This window comes from Palaemon carinicauda, chromosome 23 (genome assembly GCF_036898095.1).
Source record: "Palaemon carinicauda isolate YSFRI2023 chromosome 23, ASM3689809v2, whole genome shotgun sequence".
Taxonomy (NCBI): domain Eukaryota; kingdom Metazoa; phylum Arthropoda; class Malacostraca; order Decapoda; family Palaemonidae; genus Palaemon; species Palaemon carinicauda.
In genome coordinates this window covers 71,102,053-71,118,186 of record NC_090747.1, presented here as the reverse complement: position 1 = coordinate 71,118,186, position 16,134 = coordinate 71,102,053, and the positions used below count along the sequence as shown (strand labels likewise).

The window sequence follows — 16,134 nt, the reverse complement described above, 5'->3', positions numbered from 1 at the left end:
AACTTGAAACGAGATTAGAATTATTTCAATCTCCTTTCCTTTCCTTTGATGGCTGCTTTTCCGGTCCCATACAGCATGGGAACCCCACTCTCTACAGGACCTCCACTGTCGTTTTACCTTCTTCGTTCAGAGTATTTAACATTTCATATCATATATTGTTTATTTACGGTTAATCGTTAAATCGTCACTGTCAAAAGACTCATGAAATAAGAAAGTCTCGTTTCAAGTTCTTTTCCACTTTGCCCAATATATCTTTTACCACATTGAAAAAAGAAAAATCTTAAGATCAGCAAAAACTTTAAAATAGATGTCATATATAAACTACAAAGAGAGACTAATGCCAGTCTGTTCAACATAAAAACGATCGCTACAAGTTTGAACTTCTGAAGTTCCATCGATTCAACTGCTAATGGGGAAGTTTATTCTATAACTCGGTCATAGATAACATCAAACTTCTTGAATACTGATTAGCTACAACTCTAGTAGGAAAAGCAGGATGCAATAAGTCCAGGGACTCCAACAGGGAAAAATAGCCCAGTGAGGAAAGGAAATAAGAAAATAGATAAAGTACGTGAGAAGTAATGAATAATGAATGTAAAATATCTTAAGATCGGTGCAACGTTAAAATAGATCTGTCTTGTATGAACTAGGCCTATAGAGAGAGATTTTTGTCGGCTTCTTCAACAAAACATTCGTTATAAGTTTGAACTTCTGAAGTTCTATTGATTCAACTGCCTATTTAGGAAGACCATTCCACAATCTGGTGACTGTTGGAACAAAACTTCTAGAATACTGTGTAGTATTGAGCCTTATGATGGAGAAAGCAAGATTGTTAGAATTAACTGCTAACCAGTACTACGTATAGGATGGTACTGTCTGGGAAGAACTGAATGCAAAGGATGGACAGAATTATGAAAAATCTTATGCAGCATGCATAAAATAACTAACGGAACGACGTTGCCAGAGATCAATATCAAGACCATGAATAAAGAATTTAATAGATCACATTTTTTTTTTTTTTTTTTGTCTAACAAATTAAATTGCGAGTTAGCAGCTGAAGACCAGACAGAAGAACAAAACTTGAAACAAGGGAGAATGAAAGAATTAAAACAATTCTTCAGGATAGATTGATCACACAAATCTTGAAAGACTCTTAATAAGCCATTTTTTGTGCAATTGAAGAAGAAACAGACCGAATGTGTTTCTCAAAAGTAAATTTGCAATCAAGAATCACACCTAGCATTTTAAAGTTGTATATAATTGTATAGAAAAGATCATTTTTTATTGATTGTCGCCCTTTATTATTATTATTATTATTATTATTATTATTATTATTATTATTATTATTATTATTATTATTATTACTTTTATTACCACGTATTTTCAGTTTCGAAAAACATTGTCCACAATTTTCATTGGTAAATCTTGTTGATTAAAACCGACTGCAATTGCTTATACTATATATGTGTTTTGGGAGAAAGTTGAAACTAATGAAAAACTAGACCATAGCCCTGATGGTCACCAAATTAGGGGTGGTCGTTTGTGGGTGGACACGTTGAGTGTCATAGTACAGGTTAAAAGGTCATGCTGATAAAACTAAAGTTGTCTGATTCAAATGTAATATACATAAATGTAATTTACCCTGATAATACATTACACACACTTATTATTATTGTTAGATTCATTTTATCATTCTATATTTATAGCCTTCGTGTATTTTTTTGGTCTTGGTTGTTTTGATGTTTTAAAGTGTTTTTATTGCATAGATTATGTCTTCACTACTACATTAGCATAAGTGAGTGACTTATGATGCCTATGTACATTACTGTATTTAGATGTGGTCTGACTTGTATTAAAACCAGAGTTATAACTTAATGTAGGAATGGATTTCCATTATAACCGAAGGACCTAATACACACACACACACACACACACACACACACACACACACACACACACACACACATATATATATATATATATATATATCTCACTAACACATTATTTTAATCAATGTAAATATCAACCACAATGGCATTTAATATATAATTATACCTTTGGAATGTATATCCACTGGAAATTTATTTATGATAATAGGTTCTGGCTGGGTAGAGATTCGAACCTATGCCTCTTAGCCAAACCCATGCCTGCATGGAATCTAATTATCTAACCAACCATGCTATCAAGAGAGATATAGATTTTTTACAAGTCTACCGTACTTAGTCCTGTCGAATTCAGGAATCTGTTCTTAGACTTGAAATAAACCCATCTTTACCATGATAGCTGATTTAGTGAGTTTGCAACACACTATTTATGATGAATATGTATCACTAATACTCGTGATTTTAATCAATGTAAATATCAACCACAATGGTGTTTAATGTCGAATTCTACCTTCGGGAATGTATATCCATTGGAAATTCGTTTATGAGAACAGCCTCATGCTGGGCAGAAATTTGAACATATGCCTGCAGGCATGGTTTCGGCTAACTATGAGGCATAGGTTCGATTGCTCACAATTATCCCAATTTAGCCATTGTATATCATAGCCTCTCGTTTAAGGCAAGTGTATTCTTTGAGTGGTGGGAAGGGTAAGTCAACTCTTCCTGGTAGAGAAGTCGAATGAGTGCTAGAGATTGGTCATTGATCCCTCTCCCCTAAATCACTTTGTTCGGCAATCAGGTTCAGGATGAAACAGTATCTACTGTACTGAGTTCTATCAGAAAAGGAGACTTCATGCTTTCAGTTGGTCTGAAGAAGGCATATTTCTAAGTTCTCATTCATCAGTTCTTTTAGAAGTACCTATGCTACTTTGTCAACAGACATGTACACCAGTTTTAGACCCCTCGGAGCATTGGTGTATTTAGAAATAGGGGAAGGGGCAGATGACGGTCAAGATAAGATTGCCTTTATGTGCGTGTGTGCGATCTTGCTTTAATGTAGGTTGCAATTAATGTGGGTTTCACAGACAGTGGAAGCAGGTTTTTGGGCAATAACTCTGTAACGGACACTCGTATTTGTACAAGATTTTGCTGTAGTGTGTTGCACTTTGCACTATTCCCCAATTATTCACTATAAATATTCACTCTGATGGCAGCTAGGGTCTTTTGATTTATCCAATGATTGGTTGATAGGCTTCCTCAGCAGTGGTGGCTCCTGTACAGGCACTGTGGAACTACAGTACCCCTTATTTTCACTTGATATTCATCATCATCATCTCCTCCTATGCCTATTAACGCAAAGGGCCTCGGTTAGATTTCGCCAGTCGTCTCTGTCTAGAGAACAGTGTACCATATTCTTGAATATGATAAAATGTAATATTAGATTATTATCCTACTTCCAGATTTTCATCGGTTCTTTAACAATTTTTTCAGTTCTCATCAGAGACAGACCGTTGCTTTTCAACACGGAACACAATATAAACTTTTCAAAGAAGCACCATGAATTCGGAAAGACTAAATGCACTTGCAGTGCTTTCAAAGGAGAAAAATTTCCTCAGTTGTCATCCAGAGATTATGGCGAAAATGATAAAATTTTTTTTGCTCAAATTAGAAAAAAAAATATTTCTAAAGGAGTGGATTAAGACTGAACAGTAACAATTTAGGATTTAGTAGGTAAAATATGTTTGATTTTATTCTTTAAGGAATCTATCAAGTTTCTAAATTAATTTCCTTATACAGTACTGTACATGTTTGTTTCCTTTTACTCAATATTAAAATAAAGGCTACATTATTTTGGAGCAGCAACCCCCCCCCCCTAATTTTAGTTATGAGCTAACACTGTTCTTCAGAGAAGCAATTGCAACAGGATTGAGGTATCCTTTGCACCTTTGGATGAAATATTGGGATCTTCATAAATTGAGAGAAGTCAAATCTTACACCCAAGTACTGTATGATGGTAGACATGGCTGCAGTGAAAGTCTTTCCATTGGATGTTTGCTTCAGCAAGCTCATAGAGGTAGTGTGACAGTTCTATCTCAATGGTACTTCTATCTCGTTAAAGAAGCTCGTTCCTCGGAGGGTAACTGGTCTTCCTCCAGAGGTTCCCAGTTTTATTCTGTTCCGGTGGGACAGGTTTTTACTGATTTTCCTGGTGGCTGGATGAAGGAAACTTTGATTTTCTGTCTCCACACAAGAAACTGTTCTCAATGTCAAAAGAGGGGAGGGGCCTGCAACTGGGTGACCTGGTTGCATCACGTGTTTGGTCAGCATTGGAAATTCATTTGCATCAATATTTTGGAGATATTGTACAAGCATTCCACTAATGTTTAAAGAAGCAATCTAATAAGCCAACAACACCACCATTACAAGTTACGTTCACAAGCAAGGAAACACAGTATCCCTGCCTCTTTGCAAGTTCAGAAACAAACGCACATTTGGGCACTGTGTCATAAGTAATACTGTCAGGCAGATCCATCCGGAGAAGCCATTGCCTCCCCCCCCCCCTTCAGTCGGCTTCACCAGCTGATCAACCAAGTGTTGATCTTCTCAGGTCTCAGATGAAGCGAATTTCTCCATGATAGCCACAAGCCATCTTTAGCACAGGTATGCTGAAAATATTCCTTATTCAAAAGGACTTGGGTTTGCATAGCTAGGAAAAATACGATTTACTTTTAAAATTTTCTTTATTTTCTTTTTGAAGCCCCATTTTCGTAATTGAAGATATTGTTTCTAAGAAATTAGAATTTTATCACTAAAATTGTTTTAGGATTTACAGTATTGTGATATTTCTAAATGTTAAGTTAAGCTATTTTACATAACATAAAAATCCTTTAGATTTTTTCCTGAGTGGAAAATTTATTTATAGCATTGTGCTTTTTAACAAATTTCCTAATTGTCAAGTTATATTAATTCATCCTGGCTTGAAATACTAATGGGAGACCATGTAAACAACCTTCCATAAGCTCTTGGACAAAGGCTTATGAAAAAAAATACTTTTAGATGTGCTTATGGATTTTTTCCATATAGTTTTGCTTTTCTAATTCACTTTTCAACATCTCAAATCCCTACATTTTCAAGCCTAACTACCAAGAGTCACTGTTAATGATCCAGATTTTGTACATTGTATCACTTGAAGTGACCCTGATATTTTAGAATCTGCATTACCAAACTTGTTGCATCCAAATTGTTTTAATAGTATTAACCTACAAGTCAAGTTATCTTGAGAATTAAAGGACAAAAACATAAAATAGTTTCATCTTACCAGGAACATCATTGCCACACCTTGCATCCATTAATTAGAATTGTCCTCTATAACTTTTCCAGGTCAAGAAATTGCTTCTCAGATCTTTCAAGCTGCCCTCAAGACCTCACTTCCTGGAGATAGAAGGAGAAAGCTTAAAGCCCTTTTACTTTATACAAAACATTGTACCTTTACCTGATGTCTTTCCGGTCATTGATACGACTCGTGCACCAATTACTAGTCAATCTACAGCCTCCAGTCCAGGTAAGAGGTGGCTAAAAAGTCAGGCGTGACGTCTGACATTGTAACCTACGTATGATAATGAAAGAGCATTTAGTACTTTTATTGTTAACCGGTGATATGGAATCAGAAATATAACTATGTATTTATTAAGATTCCGTTATATTTTTATCTTGAGAGTAATATCATTTACCGTACTTTCATCAACACCAAAAAATTTAACCCTTTTAAGTTTTAGACAGAAAATGCAAATATTTGAGTATCATTTTACATGTCACCTGCATTCAGTTTCATGCTGTACCTTTTAAAATGTAAAAGTGTAAATTTTTATAGAATAAGTGTAGAAATACCTTAATCAGATCTTCAGCCATTCATTTCTTTTAGATTGAATGGTTTTGGAAATATTTTATTTACAAAGTTCCAAGGTATGTATGTACTGTAGATTAACGATATAGAAAAACTTAAGGTTTCTAAACATACAACTAATAAATGTTTCTGATACAGTAAAGTTGAAGCTCCATATGTAACATAAATTTTAGGTTAGAGAATAATGGATAAACAGCATTTGATCTGCACCAAGCATTTGCATAATACAGTATGAACTCAAATGAAGTGTACAGTATACATTACAGTAAATCCCCATGGTTAAAATAAAAGTGTAATGTTGTGCACTAAGTACAGCTTATGAATTTGTTTCTTAATTTTTATCTTACTGTACCTTCTGTACATGATGCACTTGGGTATTGCAGCTTGCTAAAATACATATACAGTACTGTACTGTAGTAATATATTTATTAAAAATAGTTTCAGGAGGTGGCAGTGGTAGTGGTGGTGGGGGCAGTCACAGTAGTGGAGGCCAAGTTAAGATGGGATGGAGTGGTTGGTGGGCTGCACTAGCTGTCATCTTGGGGTGCATTCTCATTTTCGTCATCATCATGTGCTTCGTGTCTCATTATCACAGACCAAAGATAGAAGTAAGGTATTCTCTGTTTTAGATTTGGTTTATGTCTTTAATTGATTTCCTTTTATAGGGCTGAACATGTAAAATACAAGATGAAATACTAATGGGATGTAAAAAATGATCGAGTTGAAAGGTGGCAAAGAGAACTACTGAATTTTGACCCTCAAGTAACCCCTTTTGAAGTTGTAAACAGAGTCTTTTGTCTAGCAGGGGATCATGCCACACCATTAACATTGTTGATAGTACAATAATTACAAATGATTATTTAAAGATCCTGCGAGAGAAAGATTAAACAATGTTTAAAGATAAAATGAGATGAAAAAACAAATAGGAAAGGTTTTACAATTGACAAAAACAAATTACAGTATATGGAAAGTAATTAATTTATAATTGTTCCGTAACTGACATACAAACCACGCTATTTAATAGGGGTATTACTTTCGGCGTAGCTGAAATGACGAGCCATTAGAATTTTAACGAGGGTTTACTACCCCACCGCTAGTTAGCGGGGGTAGGGGAGGTTAGCTTGTAAACCCCCCCCCCTCCCCCCCACACACACACACACACCTGTGCTTGAGCTCACCTTGCTCTCGGCTCGGGTGGTAGTCGGATGTGTCCGCTCTCGCCCTCGCCTCTCTTGCCAGCCATTAATGTCTGTTTACTTTTTCTTCATCAGGTTTGAGTGTGAAGTTGGCCTCTGCGAATATGTGCACCTGTCCTGGATTACCCAACCGCCCCTGTGGAACATTCATGTCGGCGGTCGAGACAGACCCTCACACCCTTTGCCCTTATTGTAGAGGTCAACGGTGTAATAGTGGTGATAAGTGTGGTGAGTGTAGGGAGTGGTCTACCTCCCAGTGGGAGAGGTTTTCTCGGCGACGTAAGAAGAAGTCCAGGCGGGATATTTCTCCTTCGAAGTTTTCTTTGAAAGGAGAAAATCCCAAGGACTCTTCTTCCGTTGCCCAAACCTCCTCCGAAGCTCCCGCTCGATCGATCTCTTTCGAGAGACCGTCGAGTGGTAGCGTAGACCGTAGTTCTGTTTCCCGAACTCGGGGTTCGAGAGATGGCGTTGCCTCCCCTAGCGAGGCAGCTCCAACTCTCCCCCTGGGGGAGGATTTAAATTTATCTAATTTGTTTCAGCTTTGGTCTTCCTTGGGGCTCGAGGGTTCGCCCTCCAAGGAAGCACTTCTTGACATCATCCGATTGGGTGCCGCTGTCAAGCAATCGCCGACTTTGGCAGAGGTTGATCCTCTGTCTATTGTCGACGTTGTGGTGTCAGAGGTATCCAATGCGGTATCTCCTAATACCTCTGCCTCTTCTCATTCCGCAGTTGCTGAAGGCTTAGTTTCTCCCGTTCCTGCTCAACCTACGAGGGAGAAACTAAGTCCAACAGTCTCTCCTGCCGGTGATTCTCCCCCTCGGGGGAGTTCACTCACAGAGACTCCTCTTCGGAGGACTGCTGAAGGTCAGCTTGCTGATCCAACGGCCCCCAGAGGGCGTATACATCGCAAGGCTCGCCTTCCCCTTCGCCAGAGAGGCCTTCCTTCACCTTACAAAGCGTTGCAGTCTGCCGCAGAGGAACCTCGTCAACGATCACCGACTGTTCCTGCTACGGTCCTGGACCTCTCTGTGGATCGTTCGCGATCCCCTTCGGTGGAAGGTCGTCCTTTCAAAGGGCATGTCGACCCGATAGACCTGCTGACCTGCCGTCGCCGTTCCTGGCAGCTGATGCGCTTTACGCGCCGACAAAACCTGTCTTTCATCGTCAGGCACTGGTCCTTTTGGGGCAACAAGGGCGTACGTGCCATCGCGCGCATACGTCCCTTATGCGCCATGTTGATCATGCGCGCCAACGATCACCTGCTGCTCCTGAGATAGCGCGCCAGCGCTCACCTGCGCGCCAGTGCTCACTTGCGTGCCAGTGCTCACCTGCGCGCCAGTGCTCACCTGCGTGCCAGCGCTTACCTGCGCACCAGCGCTCACCTGCTTGCCAGCTCTCTCCTATGCGTCAGTGCTCGCCAACGCGCCAACGCTCTCCCGCGCGTCAGCGCCCTCGTACTGTCATCTCTCCTGCGCTCCCACGATCTTCGGATCTGGGAGCGGTAGGGAAATCTAAGACTTCACCTACTCGCCAGCGCTCGCCAACGCGCCGCCTGCTTTGTCCTGCGCGCCATCTCTCGCCAGCGCGCAATCGCGCGCGTTCACCTGTTCGCGCCTATGAGGATGCGCGCCCACGCCCGTCCCCTACAGATTGACGTGCGCCCACAAGAGGCGCCATCGCACACAGGTTCCGACTGCGTGCCCGCGCGCGCCCTATGACATCTTCTGGGGCGCACGATCTGTCGCCTGCACGCCCACGGGCCCATCATCCTGATCCTGCGCACCTATGCGCGCGCGAGCGCACAATCAGCCTCCTGCGCACTCTCCTGTGTCTCTTGCGCACGCTTCTACGCGTTCGCGCGCGCCCTCGCAATCGCCCTCGCGCGCAACAGCAGTCCCCCGCGCACACGCACCATCAGTCTCCCGGGTGCGACCCCTGGTATTCCCCATCGCGCGAGCGCCAGCGCGCTCCCCGCACGATCACCAATACAATCCCTCACGCGAGGCTGCAGGACAACGCACGGCAAGGTCGCCATCGCCACATTCCCCCCCCCTTGCAAGCGCAGAACAGCGCACTCGCCGGTGGAGGGGAAGGTTCCAGAAAGGTCCAGGGACATTTCTTCTTCCTTTTCTTTTCAGGCGAACCCCCTATGGAAACTCCTCCCAGGGATCGGTCGATCCCTCTCCCTCCAGAGGGAGTGTCTGACAGCGCAGCTGCCAGCCAGCAGCCATGGTTTGGGGCACTAGTCAGAGCGGTTGCGCAGGCTTTCAAGCCTGTTCTCTGAATTGGGCCACAAATCCTTGGCTGCGTCTACCCCCCTGAAGAGAAAAAGAGGAGTTTTGGACGCGGTGACTTCTCCGAGAACTAAGCTGTTTCCTCGTAAGCCTTCGAGGCAGGCTCCCTTCCCCCCCCAAACTTTTTCTCCCTCCCTGTCGGATGAGGATTTCCCGTCCTCAGGGGAGTCACGTGAGATGAGACGTTCCCCCATCACACCAATGAGGGAAACCCCACCTCGCGCTGAAAAGCCTTCCCGGGCAGGGGCGGAGAAAAGCCTACCTCCGTCGTTGTTGGAGTCCTGCATCCCTCCCAGGAGGGAGTCGAAGGACTCTAAAACAGTGCCAAAATCCTCGACAAGACTAAGGACAGAGTCAGCCAGTCACTCGGAGAACGTCTGCGATTCTCCCCAAGAAGAGCCTTTGGGGACGGGAGACTTCGCTGCGAGTCCAACATCCGGAGGAGAGCTACAGGAGTCAGAACATGCATTTTGGCAGGTTCTGACTCTTATGAGGACTCGAGATTCCCCCTCGAGAGGGCAAAGACACGGTCTTGGACCGAGTTTTTGGGACTCAAAAACCTTCTAAGGCCAGTGCGGCTCTGCCCTGGTCTCAGGGGGTTAAGAGTACCAGGGACAAGATCGCAGTCCAGCTCTCTGAGTTAGCCTCCTCCAGCCGATCCAGTGCCGGCAACAAGCTTCTCCCACCTCCTTGCGTACAGCAGAGGAGGTACTTCGAGATCTTATAGGAGCCTTGTTTAGCTCTTCCTCTTCACCATTCTTGGAAGAGCTTACCAGGGGAGTCCCTCTTGAGAAACACTCCAACCGGCAGGTCTCATTCTTGGCGACTGAGATCTTTAATCAGGAGAAGGTTGCGAAGTGTGCTATGCAGGCCACTTTGTGGCTGGATATCTGGTTAGGGACCTTAGGTATCCTGATACGTTCGGAGGATTTCTCCAAAGAACGTACCAGGAAAGCTATGGAAACCTTCCTCCTCTCAAGCACTCGCACAATCGAGTTTCTGGCCCACCAAGTCTCGAACTTGTGGGCGAACACCATCCTGAAACGTCGGGATGCGGTGGCTGAGAGGTTCTATCAGAAGGTCCCTAGCACCAAGATAAGCAGGCTCAGACATTCTTCCATGGAGGGAACGAATCTGTTTGAGCCTAAAGACGTGGAACATGCTGCTGAGAGGTGGAGGAAGTCCCACCAAGACTCCCTCTTACATAGGGCTTTGACATCCAAGCCCTATAAGCCTCCAGCGCCCCAGCAGCCCCATCCTACCAAGACCACGAAACTGACAACGGCAGCGAAGACAGTGGTGTCTAAGCCCTTTCCTGTCAAGGGCAGGAAAGGCAAGAAGTCCTCCAGGGGAGGGAAAAATCCTAGAGGGAGCAGTCGAGGCCGCAAACGCTAGGATTGGCAGTCCCCCTGCATGTCCACCAGTGGGGGGATACCTACAAAGTTGTGCAGACAGGTGGCAGCAACTCGGGGCCGATTCCTGGACGATTTCCGTAATCAGTCAGGGATATCGCATCGTGTTCACAACATCTCTACCTCCCCTGACGACGAATCCAGTGTCATTGAACTCCTTTGCCATGGGATCAGCAAGGGGACAAGCCCTTCAGGCAGAAGTCCAGACCATGTTGAAGAAGGGCGCTCTCCAAGAGGTCCTTGACGGGTGCCCAGGCTTCTTCAGTCATTGACCTCTTGGCTCTGAACAAGTTTGTTAAACAAACTCTGTTCAGCATGGAGACTGCAGACACGGTCAGACTAGCAGGGAGACCACAAGACGTCATGTGTGCACTGGATCTGAAGGACGCGTACTTCAAGGAAGTACTTAAGATTCAGCGTAGATAACAAGGAGTACCAGTTCAAGGTGCTGTGTTTCGGTCTCTCCACAGCACCACAGGTTTTTACCAGAGTGTTCACCCTAATATTGTCGTGGGCACACAGGATCGGCATCTGTCTCCTCCGTTATCTGGACGACTGGCTGATCCTAGCAGACTCGGCGTCATCCCTTCTTCAACACTGAAACAAACTTCTGGGACTTTGCCAGGATCTGGGGATCATGGTATATCTCGAGAAGTCCTCTCTGCTTCCTCACTCAAAGACTGGTATACCTAGGCATGATTATAGACACCAATCTCCACAAAGCCTTCCCATCAGACGACAGGATAGCAAGGCTGAGGAAGGTCGCAAGCCCTTTTCTCAGACGAGAAGAACTTCCAGCCAAATCGTGGTTACGTCTCCTCGGTCACCTCTCACCTTTAGCTCGTCTAGTTCCCAACGGTTGCCTTAGGATGAGATCCCTCCAGTGGCGACTTAAGTTCCGGTGGAATCAAGGTTACGATTACCCGGACGTCATGATCCCTATGGGACCTGCGGAATGGACGGACCTCCAGTGGTGGGTGACAGACAAGAACCTACGAAGAGGAGTGGATCTTCTCGTCCTCCCCCCGGATTTGATACTGTTTTCGGACGCCTCAAAGAAAGGGTGGGGGGCCCACGTTCTGCACCACATGACCTCAGGCCTGTGGTCAGAATCAGAAAAGTGCCTCCATATAAATCTTCTAGAGATGAAGGCCATTTTCTTGGCCCTTCAACAGTTCCAACAATACCTGGCGGGTCACTCTGTGGTGGTGATGAGCGACAACACCAGAGTAGTGGCTTACATCAACAAGCAGCTATCCCATCTTGCAGTAGAGATACTGAGATGGACCGAAGTTCACTCGATTCCACTATCGGCACGTTTCATTCCAGGCAAGAGGAATGTGCTCGCCGACAATCTGAGCAGAGCATCTCAGATAGTGAGTACCAAGTGGTCTTTGGATCATCTAGTAGCCAATAAAGTCCTGACTTTGTGGGGTTCCTGGACTGTGGATCTGTTCGCAACAGCGTTGAACTTCAAGCTTCCGCTGTACTGCTCCCCAGTCCCGGATCCCAAGGCTCTCTGGCAAGATGCCTTCCAACAACGGTGGGACAACATCGACGTGTACGCCTTTCCCCCGTTCTGTCTGATGAGGAGGGTGCTCAACAAGACCAGAATATTGGTCAATCTTTCAATGACCCTCATAGCTCCGCTATGGCATCACGTGGAATGGTTTCCGGACCTTCTGCAACTCCTAACGAAACTTCCGAGAGAACTCCCTCCGCGACACGATCTACTCCGACAACCACATGCCAACATCTTCCACAAAGCCATAGCTTTGCTACAACTTCACGCCTGGTGACTATCCAGCATCTCCCCGCTGAGAGAGGATTTTCGCAACAAGTTGCGATCAGGATGTCTGGACATCTGCGAAAATCATCCGCATCTGTCTACCAGGCAAAGTGGAAAGTCTTCTGTGGTTGGTGTCGTGGAAGGGGTGTCTCTTCACTCGATGCCACTATTCCAACAATAGCTGAGTTCCTCGCGTATTTGCGGGAAGAAATGCGCCTTTCAGTCTCGGCGGTGAAAGGCTATCGCTAAGCCTTAAGTCTAGCCTTCAGGCTCAAAGGAATGGACATTTCTTCTTCGCTGGAACTTTCCCTACTCATACGGAGTTACGAACTTACCTGCCCTCAGTCGGAAGTGAGACCTCCTCCATGGAACGTGGTTCGAGTTCTCAGGTCTCTTAAGAGACCTCCCTATAAACCATTACGCCAGGCTTCAGATCGCCACCTAACTTGGAAGACGGTCTTCCTACTAGCTTTGGCTTCGGCCAAGCGAGTCAGTAAACTTCATGGTCTCTCGTATGACATCGCCCATTCAAGGGGATGGGGGGAGGTAACTTTCAAATTCGTCCCTGAGTTTATTGCTAAGACTCAGAATCCGGGGGTGGCGGATCCTCGGTTCGACTCTTTCCAGATTTCGAGTCTCCGTTCTGTAACAGATGACCCAGGCCATCTCCTACTGTGCCCAGTAAGGAGTTTGAGGCTATATCTCAAAAGAACGGCTGCAGTCCGTTCTCAGGTGCAAGCGTTGTTTGTTAGCACTGGGAGGACTAAGAGGAGGGTCACCAAGAACACCATCTCGGCATGGATTCATAGGGTGATTCATCTGTCCCTAAATCCAGACCCTCCTCCGTCACGTCGCCCTAGAGCACATGATGTCGGGCGTAGCTACGTCCCTGGCCTTCAAGAAGAATTTCTCAGTGACGCAGGTTCTTCAGGCTGGGGTGTGGAAGCGTCAGACGACTTTCACAGCCCACTACCTGCAAGACGTGACCCAAAGGAGGCTCGATACATTCTCTATCGGCCCTGTGGTGGCTGCACAACAGCTGGTTTAAAACCTCAGGCTCCTTATTGGACAAGTAGCAGAAGGTTGAGGGCATTGTTACCCGGTCTTAGTCTGCATGAATGAAAAAGTTTGTCTGGCCCTTATTCTTTTCTTCATCTTCCCCTCTCTTGGGGAAAGCAGCATCCTGGGTTCTCTGCACAGGTGACCTCAAACCACTGCAGGTAAACCATGTTTCCTTGTGTTCCTAGTATTAAGCTAATACCCTTATTCTTTTCTTCATCTTCCCCTCTCTTGGGGAAAGCAGCATCCTGGGTTCTCTGCACAGGTGACTTCAAACCACTGCAGGTAAACCATGTTTCCTTGTGTTCCTAGTATTAAGCTAATACTGTCACGTCCCCATACCCTGACGAGGTGGTATTGGGAGAGTCCTAGCCTAAAGTTTCCATCTAAAGGACTACAGGTCAACTTCCTAGGACGAGTCACACTTTGTTATACCTTCACACACAGCTTACATAGGCCGCAGTCCTTGCGTAGCAAGGTTCTAGCGATGTGCAGGGACTCCTTATTTTTGAGTGCTGACACACTCAAATAACGAGCCCCCGGGTAAAAACCAAAAGCCAGTACTGGCTGGGATGTCCACCCTTCCTAATGGGTGAGTCACCCCTATTAAATAGCGTGGTTTGTATTTCAGTTACGGAACAAATGAAAAATTCGTAGATAATTTGTATTTTTCCTAACTATACAAACCTTAGCTATTTAATCAAACTTGCCCGCCAGCCCTATCCCCCTTGAAGTCCTACTTCCAAGCAAAGCGAGCTCAAGCACAGGTGTGTGTGAGGGGGGGGGGGTGGTAGTAAGCTACCCTCCCTACCCTTGCTAACTAGCGGTGGGGTAGTAAACCCTCATTAAAATTCTAATGGCTCGTCATTTTAGCTACGCCGAAAGTAATACCCCTATTAAGTAGCTAAGGTTTGTATAGTTAGGAAAAATACAAATTATCCACGAATTTGTCATTTTAAGGTATTAATGCTGCTGTATTTTATTATAATGTTTTAAACAGAAATTATGATTAGTTATGGTCTTGTTTTTCACCTGTTTTTCTTATTTATACATATAGCTTTTGACCTTTTTTTAGCATCAGTTTCACCTTTTACAAAAGGCCACATAATGCAACGTAGTACTTTAATTCCAAAAGAACAGTCAGGATATATATGTGAATGTACTGAGTTGAACATTTTCAGGTTTTCCTTCCCATGTGTTGATAACTCTAAATAAATTATATTGATGTTTCCAGAAGCTAGACCCCATTTGGTACACCAGGAAAATGTCAAAGGTATTTCAAACTAAATTACCAATCTAAAGTATTTAATTATTAAATTGTAAGGAAGGCTGATTTAAAATGAAGCTTATGAAAGGGCTTAAGTTCACTTTTAAAAGAAAACTGTAAATTAACCAGCAACATGTATGTATACATCACTGCTTATATTTTATGGAAATGTGGTTGACAAGAAGAATTGAGTTTGAAATTTTTGCACACAAACAAAAATAAAAGGAGTCAAGGTGCATGAAGTTATTTGTCATGAGATTTTTTTTTCCAACAATCCTGACATGCTTGCTGTAGCACTCCTACATTCCCCCACCAGTATGTTATTCACATGTAAATCTGTGTTCAGCACACATACATAATAAATGAAATAATATTTTTGCATGCTAGCAGCTTATTTAGAATATTGTACATGATATTTACAGTACACGGTTGCAGCAAATTCTATTCACAAACATTGTCACTCAGGTAAACCATTGCTTGTTAGAATATGAAATAATTTGAAAGATTGGATTGCACATTCACACATAGTGGTTTTGGATAAAGAAATTTAATAGCTCCTAAAGTTTTCAAAATATGTTCTTTATTGCACAGTATTAATGAATATGGTCTATGGTATATGATTATTAATTATTTGTTTTTATGATTATGGTACTTTATTTAAATTTGGTGTTCAGTATAGTATGGAAATATAATAAAGGTATCTCATTACAAAAAGTAATTTTGTCTCAACTTCTGTGGGTTTGTATTTATGATATTGCAGACAGATACATTAACATACTGTAGGTTGTTTTGCATATATTGGGTGAAAATTCTCATGTTATCTTCATTATAAGGTAAATTTTGTGTATGTTGTGCTTCAGTGGATATTTATTTCTATAAATCTTTCCTGATGTTCATATTGTTTCTTCTCCAGAAGCCCATTTTTATTGACACTTACAATACAGTACAGTACTTGCAAAATGTTTAAAATTTCAAAACTTTCCCATTTTCTTTTGCTTCAACAAATAGATGCTTAATGAATAAAGCTTTCTAGTGGTAAGTGGTGGGAGCCTATCCCACGTTATGTAGTATAGACTTCGCATTCTCTCAGATTGTTTACATACTGCATTTTAAGATGTCCTCCCCTGGTTTATTTAGGAATTATTGCTAGGAATGTGTACAAGAATTGTTTCTGGGAGATCATGATCTGCATTCCCTTTGTGCATCATGTTGCCAGTAATTCTGTGATTTGAATAATTGTTATATTTCAGTGGTTGCCAATCAAGGTAACAGTCCTAGTGCAAATAGAAACTTGCTGTTAGTTCATGAAAGAAGCTGGGGAAAGACTAGG

The 16,134-nt window shown here is 43.3% G+C and overlaps 1 protein-coding gene across 2 annotated transcripts in view; it reads left to right on the top strand.

Annotated features, from left to right (window-relative positions):
• The window catches only part of LOC137617166 (uncharacterized), a 159,180-nt gene that overhangs the window by 60,271 nt on the left and 82,775 nt on the right, over positions 1-16,134 (top strand). The window contains exons 4-6 of one of the 2 annotated variants that reach the window (XM_068347021.1): positions 5,265-5,445; positions 6,226-6,395; positions 14,772-14,810. In XM_068347021.1, the coding sequence (XP_068203122.1) occupies positions 5,265-5,445; positions 6,226-6,395; positions 14,772-14,810 (390 nt within the window). The remainder of the gene's footprint in view (positions 1-5,264; positions 5,446-6,225; positions 6,396-14,771; positions 14,811-16,134) is intronic. The other variant, XM_068347022.1, reaches the window with a different exon arrangement.